Source organism: Microcebus murinus, chromosome 14, assembly GCF_040939455.1.
Source record: "Microcebus murinus isolate Inina chromosome 14, M.murinus_Inina_mat1.0, whole genome shotgun sequence".
Lineage (NCBI taxonomy): Eukaryota > Metazoa > Chordata > Mammalia > Primates > Cheirogaleidae > Microcebus > Microcebus murinus.
In genome coordinates this window covers 70,820,579-70,829,950 of record NC_134117.1, presented here as the reverse complement: position 1 = coordinate 70,829,950, position 9,372 = coordinate 70,820,579, and the positions used below count along the sequence as shown (strand labels likewise).

General features: G+C 40.3%; 1 protein-coding gene across 1 annotated transcript in view; it reads right to left on the bottom strand.

Annotated features, from left to right (window-relative positions):
• Window positions 1–342: 342 nt before the first annotated feature.
• The window catches only part of LOC105860099 (DNA excision repair protein ERCC-6), a 90,158-nt gene continuing 81,128 nt past the window's right edge, over window positions 343–9,372 (bottom strand). Inside the window, exon 21 of the mRNA XM_012744565.3 lies at window positions 343–7,900. Within this exon, the coding sequence (XP_012600019.2) occupies window positions 7,481–7,900 (420 nt within the window). The 3' untranslated portion in view covers window positions 343–7,480. The remainder of the gene's footprint in view (window positions 7,901–9,372) is intronic.

The window sequence follows — 9,372 nt, the reverse complement described above, 5'->3', positions numbered from 1 at the left end:
GTTTTTCAATAAATTTGGGAGGTTTTCCAGCCATTATTTCTTTGAATATTTTTTCTTCTTTCTCTCCTATCCTTCTTGTACTCCCATTACACGTACACTTAATGATGTCTCACATTTTGCTGAGGCTTTGCTCATTTTTCCTCATTCTTTTGCATCTCTTTTCTTTGAATACCATTCTCTCTCAATCTATCTGCAAGTTGGCTATTTCTTCTGTCAAAGCTACAGTTGGACACCATTGGTGCATTTTTTTTTATTATACTTCATGTATTTAGCCCCTGCCACTTGGGGTTGGAGGCAATGAAAAATGCTGGCAGCCTGCCCCTCCCCATGAGATACCATATTCCCGGATTGGGGCTGAGAGAGAGGGAACCCTATTTTCTTGACTACACCCCCCTGTACTGAGGGATCTGTCATCACACTGAAATGGCAGGGAAGGAGGGAGAGACTGGGTGTGGCTCAAGTGTCACAGACTCTCACTGTTCTTACCAAAATTTAGGTTTCCTTGAATAAATATTAATTTGCTATATGCTTTTAGGACAATTTCCAGAGACATTAGGGCCCCTCACCCATCCATTCTGGAAGTCTAAAGAATGTTTTATGCTAGAAAATTTGTGTACTTTACTACATTAAGAGAGTGATTAAAGGATAAAAACTATATAATTATATTAATAGATGCAGGAAAAGCCTCTAATAAAATTCAGCACTAAATTCAGGACTGGAAAGAGCATTTCCTTAACCTGATAAAGACCATCTACCAGAAAACAACAGCAACTACATATTTATTAGTAAAACTTTAGAAGTTTATCTTGAATGTCAGGAACAAAACAAAGATGCCAACTGTCACCAATTATACTGGAAATATATAAAATATAAGGATTGGAATGGAAGAAATACAATTGTCATTATTTCCAGCTGACATAATCATTGCATACAAAACAATTTACAGACTATTAGGATAAAGAAGTTCAGCAAGGTTGCTAGATACTAGATCAGTATGTAAAAACCAACCTTATGAACTAGAAAATGTGATTGTTAAAAATGTCATTTACAGTCAGGCACGGTGACTCACATCCGTAATCCTAGCACTCTGGGAGGCCGAGGCAGGCAGATCATTTGAGCTCAGGAGTTCAAGACCAGCCTGAGCAAGAGCAAGAACCATCTCTACCAAAAATAGAAAAAATTAGCCAGGCATGGTGGTGCATCCCTGTAGTCCCAGATACTAGGGAAGCTGAGGCAGAAGTATCGCTTGAGCCCAGGAGTTTGAGGTTGCTGTGAGCTAGACTGATGCCACGGCACTCTAGCAGGGGCAACAGAGTGAGACTCTGTCTCAAAAAAAAAAAAAAATGTCATTTACTATAACAACAAAATCTAGGTTAGGAAGAAAACTAAGACATGCACATCCTTACTATAAAATGTAAGCCATAATAGAATTATGTCTTTATAAATAAATACATATAATAAATGGGAGTGATATAGCCTGTTCATAGAGAAACTTAGTTCATAAACAATCCTAACTAATCTGTACATTCATTACAACTGCACAAACAACAAAATGCACACATGACAAGCTGATCCCAAAATTTATATAAACAAAGGTCCGAGAATAAGCCAGGCATTTTTGAAGATGAGGGGAATCATTCTATCATTTATGATAATCAATTACAAGGTCACAATGATTAAAACAGTGGGTTACTGGTAAAGTTAGATAAGTGGACCAATTTAACAGAATACAGAGCCCAAAAATATTCCCATAGTTCTATGGAATTGGATATAATGATATCCAAATCAAGAGGGAAAAGATGAACAATTTCTTTAAAGGTGCTCAGAAAACTAGCTATCCATATAGAATTGAGAAGAGAATCTATGAGTGTTGGAGAAATATGATTGAGGAATTGATGAGATGTGGCTCATAAGATCATTATTTTATTGTATTGCCCAATATTCCTATATTACAGACAGAAACAGGAGTTGGCAGGGTTTTGCCCTGAAGGAATACGTGAACTCATTAGTTCTCTTATCAAGGGCTGCATCACCTTGCGAGGGCTCTCAAGGCTCTGGTAAGGATGTTTTCCAAGAAGCCTTCCCCATTATCTCATCTGTGGAGCCTTCCATTTTCTTGAAAGGCAAGACAGGGTAAATATGTGGCTCACAGGACGGGAGCCGGAGACAGTGAGTGCCCTTTGCCCAGAGATGCACCCCTGTGGTTATAAACAACTTGTTTTATAGAATACAGGCTTTCTGCTCACTCCTGTCTGCTTTGAGTCCACAATAACTAGATCAAAGAAGTATAGAGCCACTATGCCTTTTTGTTATTCCTCTGTTAATTGATAACTATCTCTTAGAACTTAGAAGTTAGCCCCTAAAAGACTTTGTACCTGTTTGTTCACCTAGACTAGAATTTGCTAGAAGCCCTTTTAGAGGACTTTTGACCCTAACCCATTACCTGTATAATCCTGTTTCCATAGCAACCACACTGATATATGTTACTATGGCAACTGGTAATTAATATCTGTAATTATAAAAACCTATGTGAATCTAACCATAATGCTGGACCATTCACAGGGATATGGTTTAGACTCCTGAGTACCCCTGCTGTTATTCTGATCTTTTTATATAAAACTATACCTTAGTGTCTGTGTATTCTTTTATTCCATTTCCTATCAATTTACCCTCTGTGGTGACCCCTACCTAAGGGACCTGGCTTCATGGGGAGAAGTAGCTAATCTCCTCGCAGCCCTGCCACTCTCCCACATATAAATATGTATTCACTACCTTTGGTTAGGGAAGGGGTTCTTAAATACGGAAACAGAACAAAACATGGAAAGACTGCATTCATTTCATTTAAAAACTACTGTATGATAAACAACATCATAAACAAAGCAGTTATGTGGATGTTCTAATTCTCCACATTTTTATATAAAAGAAAAAAAATCCCCAACAAAAAAAAATCTATAAAATACCTAGGAATAGGCCTAATATGAAATGTGTAAGACCTTTATGAAGTTATTAAAATTTTATTCAATATAAAACCCTAATAAAATGAGGCCTATCATGATACTAATGGGAAAAATTATATTAGTTATAAAGAAGGCTATTATCCTCAGATAAATAACCCATAGTAAAATTCGGCAAATATGACACAAATAGGTAACACAGAGATTTACAAATAGCCAACAAACATGGAAATGTTTGGTTTTATAAGAAATCAGAGGCCAAATGTGGTGGATCACGCCTGTAATCCTAGCACTCTGGTACACCAATGTGGAAGAACTGCTTGAGCTCAGGAGTTTGAGACCAGCCTGAGAAACAGCAAGACCATATCTACTAAAAATAGAAAAATTAGCTGGGCGTGGTGGCACATGCCTGTAGTCCCAGCTACTCAGGAAGCTGAGGCAGAAGGATCACTTGAGCCCAGGAGTTTGAGGTTGTTGTGAACTAGGCTGATGCCATGAAACAACACGCTAGCCCAGGCAACAGAGTGAGATTCTATCTCAAAAAAAAACAAACAAACAAACAAAAAAAACCCAGAGAAATTCAAGTTAAAACAAAGTAATTTCGATCATAAACTTGGTTAAAAAAAAAACCACTTGATTCTCCACCAGGCTCCCTGCTGTCTCATGGCAAGGGTGAGAAGTCTTCAGGTCACGCTTTTCTAATTACAGCCTGGAAAATGAGTACATGTGTGAGATCGAGATCCAGAGAAAGAGGAGATGGTCAAGAATCCCACAGCTGGGCTGAAACTGGCTGCCCAGAATCGCAGTGAGTATCAGGAGGAACCACCAACTGAGAGGCAGAAGTTGAACCCGGACAAGAGAGCGGAGTGCCTGTGGTTGAAGGTGAAGGGGAACTTGAATTGGAAGGTGATCCCAGGAAATAGGCTGGAACAGACTAGAGGTTGAGTGTGGGGATGGTCCGGATGTGAAAGGAAAGACCCCAGCTAACCCAGAGAGTGCTAAACTCCAGAAGCCCACCACGGACAGTCCTAAATTAAAAAGAAGACAAACTGAAGCCACACATGCTGTTACACTGATAATTTGACTTGTTAATTCTCTCAATAAAGTTTTATAGTTTTCTCTGAAAATAAATAAATAAATAAATAAAGCCAATCTACCAAGATTGATACTACCAATTGTGAATAAATGGGTCCTTTCATGGAATGCGAATTGAAGGAAACAATTTCACTGTACCCATTAACATTTAAAATCCACATCATTTTTTATCTAGCAATTCCATGAAGCTAGAGCTAAACTTGTCAGAATAAAAATGTCTTGGCCAGGTGTGGTGACTCACACCTGTAATCCTAGCACTCTGGGAGGCAGAGGCAGGACTGCTTCAAGACCAGCCTGAGCAAGAGTGAGACCCCAGTCTCTACTATAAATAGAAAGAAATTAGTCAAACAACTAAAAAATAGAAAAAATTAGCCAGGCGCATTGACTTGTCAATTACAGGCGCATGCCTGTAATCTCAGCTACCCAGGAGGCTGAGGCAGGAGGATCGCTTGAGCCCAGGAGTTTGAGGTTGCTGGGAGCTAAGCTGACACCACGGCACTCTAGCCCAGGCAACAGAGCAAGACTCTGTCTCAAAAAAAGTCTTGCATATGTAAATGAGAAGTTGACTGCAAAATAAAGATGGTATAATCCCATTAATGTAAATTATATATACAAACTAGCTGATCTAACAGACTTTAAAAGAGTGGTTTAAACAAGTCAGTTATGTATTTGACTCTCAAGTAACAGGTCAAAGGAAAGCAATTCAAGACTGGCAGGCCAAGTGCTCCAACCTCAGCACACGACTTCCATCTCTCTCGATGCCAGCTCCGCAGAAGCCCCTACCTGGCCTCCTAGCCAGCAGGAGAGGGGAGTATATACTCTAATCCCTTATTTAAGGCCCCAATTGGGAAGTTTTACTCACATCTCATTGCCTAAAACAGTCATGTAGCCACAGTGAACCGTAAGAAAGGCTAAGAAGCATAGTCTCTAGCCAAGCAGCCACGCGTCTGGGTAAAACTCAGGAATTTCATCCATCATGGAAGAAGGGCAAGACAGACATTTGTGCCACTTGTTTTTGTAAATGCACGGAAACTAGTCTGGATGAACACACACCAAATATAGCTCTGCAACAGGAGCAAGACTGGCATAGGGGTGGGGAGGCAGAATATTGCTTGAAATTTTTTAACAGTGATGGTATATTCATGTGACCAGGGAATTTTTAAAAATTTGACAAAATTTTAAAATCCTTTATTTGTACCAATATATCATGTTAAGTACATTAAATCTATCTAAATTGTACAAAGCTTTTAAAGTTCTAAAACTTAGATTTTATCTAAATGAATAAGTTACCCTATATTGTTAAAAACCAATTTACTCACAGCACTGCTCTCCATCTAGGTCACATGATGACAATGTGTGCAGATTTCCATTCTGAGACACCACCTACTCAAGGTTGCATGTCAGGGGCAGAACTGAGACCAGAACTGGAACAAGGACCACCTTCCTCTTACTGCATTGTAACTTTGGACAGTATTTTTTACTTGAAGAGGCAGTTACATCTTCTCTAGCTCAGTATAATATAGATTTCAGATACTATAGATACAATGCACAAACGCTTCACACCCATGACCTTGAGAACCTTCACCCTGAGAACAAAGGGAACACAATTTCCTCACATGCTAATGATTATAAAAATAAAAATAAACAAAGAGGTCCCCAGAAACAAATGAGTCATGAGTTTTGACTACCTTCTCAGCCAAGTACTCAAATGTAAGATTTATTGATCTGTTTAAAAATTCCTTCTATGGCTTCTAAGATAATGATGGCAAAGTGACCAAAATAATATAATCTCCCTCCTTCAATATATATGAACCGCACTAAAAATAGAAAAAAACTGAACAAGCTAGAATCCAAAAAAAGTAGAAAAGCCTGGCAAGAATTGTCTCTAACTAGGACATCTCTGCCTAAGGAAATGATTCTTGGCCTAAGAAAATATCAGAGCAGTGAAAGCAAAACCTGTGTCCTCCCACAAAGCCTCACACAGCCCAGCGAGGCTCCCCAGACCTCCCTCCTCGCTGGGCCACAGGGGGGAGCAAACGGAAGGCTGGACACAGCTGTCCACTGCAAGCCTGCGCAAGATGTAAAGAAATGGCATGAGCGGAAGACGAGCACAACACAGAAAAATGAGAGAGGAGAAACAGCGGTTGGAGAAGATAAACCCAGGAAACAAATTGCACTGTGATGGCTACAGAAGAAATATAAATACAGTGAATTCAACAAAACAAGACTTTAGAGATGAGAGAATAAAATTACCATAAAAAGGAAACAAGGAAAACAAGAATAAAAAAATAAAGTGAGGACCAAGGCAACACCATCACAAAACCATAAGCACATAAGCCATAGTCAGAAACAGAACAGCCTTAGCTGAAAACCACACCCCGGAAACAGGCATGAGCATCACAGCCAACGACAGTGTCATAAAAGCAGGCACGAGATGATGGCAACTGGAGAAGACAACCTAGGAGGAGAGCCAGGGCTCCGACAGGACCTGATCAGCACCCTCGGCAAGGCTAGCTCCACAAAGAAAGCAGAAAGGGTCAAAGACCCCCGCCAGCCTGCACACAGAGAGGGGCCCGGAGTGGGGTCACTCTATGGTAACGACAGCTGTGACCGCTGTGGTCTGCCGTGATGGCTGTGTGTGTGCATCTGTGCGGTTTTATGGACTGCCTTTTGTTTCTGCTTGGATTTTTTAATGATAACACATTTCATTTTCTAAAACCAACAGTCAAAAAGAGATGCCCTTTGCTTAAAGCCATAGTAAACTGAATACACTACAACTTTCCACAAATACATGTCTTATTTCATTCCACACTATTTTCATGCTTTATGAATAAAAATACCCGCCAATTTAACAGTACCTTAAAAAGAGGACTGTTTAAAGGCAATTAATATGATTAACAACAGATACATCTGATCTTTTTTGGGGTGGCAAACAATGAATTTAAATGTTTAAAAGTTATGTATCAAAATAATGCTGTTAACAGATACTGATGAACTAATTTATTGAACAACTCTGACACAACTCTGACTGAATGTAAAACCTGTTTTTAGCACCAATAAAAAGAATTCTTGAGATTTCTTTTCTGCAAACTTCCAAATGTGGTCCCTGACAACATCTTTTGGGTAAAGGAACAAATGTGCTCCAAGGAGTAAATGCTAGGTCCCTGATTTTATAACATAATTCAGAGTGCCAAAAAAAAAAAAAAAAAATCCAGGTATTTTCTGTTTTAGTTTTAGTTTAGCATTATTAAAACTTTTAAGTTTCAGAGAAGAATTTCTTCTTCCTTACAGTTTTAATTTTGAGGTAGATGTCATGCAAAGTAAATATTCAGTACAGCCAACTTTAGTCAACAAACATGATTATTAATACAATTAATAATCAGAAATTTCCATTAGATAAAGTGAACCGAAAGTTTAGGAAGCAGTACTGTTCAGCAGTATTCTGGCTTGAGTTTCCAAATTCCTTCACCACCAGAAGTTCTATGAAAAGTGCACAGATTTCTCAACAGTTCTCGGAAGACGCAAGACTGCGATGCAGACAGCTTGGATTCAAACTCTTGCAGTATCTCCCTAGTGCTGGCCTGGCCATCAACGTGGGCCTGAAAAGCAATGAAGTTTCTAATTTCCACCAGAAGGTCGTCGTGTTCTGTGGTGAGCATCGGGGCAGAAGCCTCTTGAAGGTGCCCACTTTCACTTTCTAGCCGCTCTGGCAGAATCAGGTGGTTTCTAGCTCTCATTTTAGCCAAGAGTGAGGAGGAGGTGAGGGCCCCAGATGAAGACTCTGCATCTTCTGTTCTTCCGCTAAAATGCTCAGGGACATTACCTTTTCCTTCCTTTTTCATTATGCCATCCTGGAGAAAGAAGATCACCACATTGATATATTTCATTTCTAGTTTATGCTCCCACTTGCTTTCCCCGAAGGCTGTGATGGGCCACAAGATAATACGTGTGCCAGGGTGGGGAGGCTGATGGGGCGAGACGGAGAGCCCATCTAATGCAAAAGGGAAAGAGGAGAGTCAACACTCAATCCTCCTACTGTGGCTGGGCGCGGTGGCTCCCGCCTAACATCCTAGCACTCTGGGAGGCCGAGGCGGGTAGATCATTTGAGCTCAGGAGTTTGAGACCAACCTAAGCAAGAGCAAGACCCCGTCTCTACTAAAAAATAGAAAGAAATTAGCGGGACAACTAAAAATATATAGAAAAAATTAGTCAGGCATGGTAGTGCATGCCTGTAATCCCAGCTACTCTGGAGGCTGAGGCAGGAGGATCACTTGAGCCCAGGAGTTTGAGGTTGCTGTGAGCTAGGCTGACACCATGGCACTCTAGCTCATCCAACAGACTAAGACTCTGTCTCAAAAAAAAAAAAAAATTCCCCCACTGTTAGAGAGCATTTCCTAAAAACAATAAATAAATTAAAAGGAAGGGCAACTGAGCCATGCTCTTTGGTCATTATTCTGCACAGTGAGGAGGAAGGCAGTGAAGCAGGCCGGCTCGCAGGAAAGGTTCCTAGGAAATCTGTCTCTAGGAGGCCTGGGACGACTTTGAGTGCTTGCGGGCTTTTCCTGTTCTTCCTTCCAAATGGACCCTGATCCACACACTGTGGACAAGGAACTATCCACATATCACAGCTATACTTATTTTCTTTCACGTTTAAGTCTTCTTACTCTTTTCCTACCTTACACCTAATGTGAGTTTCCTTAGAACAACACAAATCTAACTTCGCAAGGGCCTCAAATCCCTACTGCTAAAAGCATATAATATGGGAAGTCAAAAAGTTCTCTATTCCTAAGAATGTTTACACTAATTTAAAACTGAAGTCTGAATCTGGGAGCTTTAACATAATCCTCTACCAGAAAGACCAAGAAAGTACTGAATGGTGCAGTCTGGCCTAGTTTTAACCACTGAAGTACTCAAGGGCACTGCAGTACTGCAGGGCATTCTAGAACAGAGACAGATATGGGCACTCTGCTCTAGCAGCTAGTGAATTATAGACAACACTCAAGGTGGCTTTCTGGATCTTCATTCCAGAGGTCAGTGGTCCCTGGAGCTGGCACTTTCCCTCCAGATGGGCAGGCTGTGCTAGCAGTGACACACCTATCCCTGTATTAACCTCTGAGGGCAAAATACATGCTGCCACAGATCTCAGGTTAAAGACTTTGTCTTTTAGGAAGTTAGGTGGTTATTTTAGATTCCAATGAAAGTACACCATAAATCAGAGCATACAATACAGTATCAAGTATCATCCTGCAATAACCATATTCTGCATATCAGAATCGGGGGAAATTGTCATGGTACTTCCATCAAACAAGTCTCACCCTGAAAA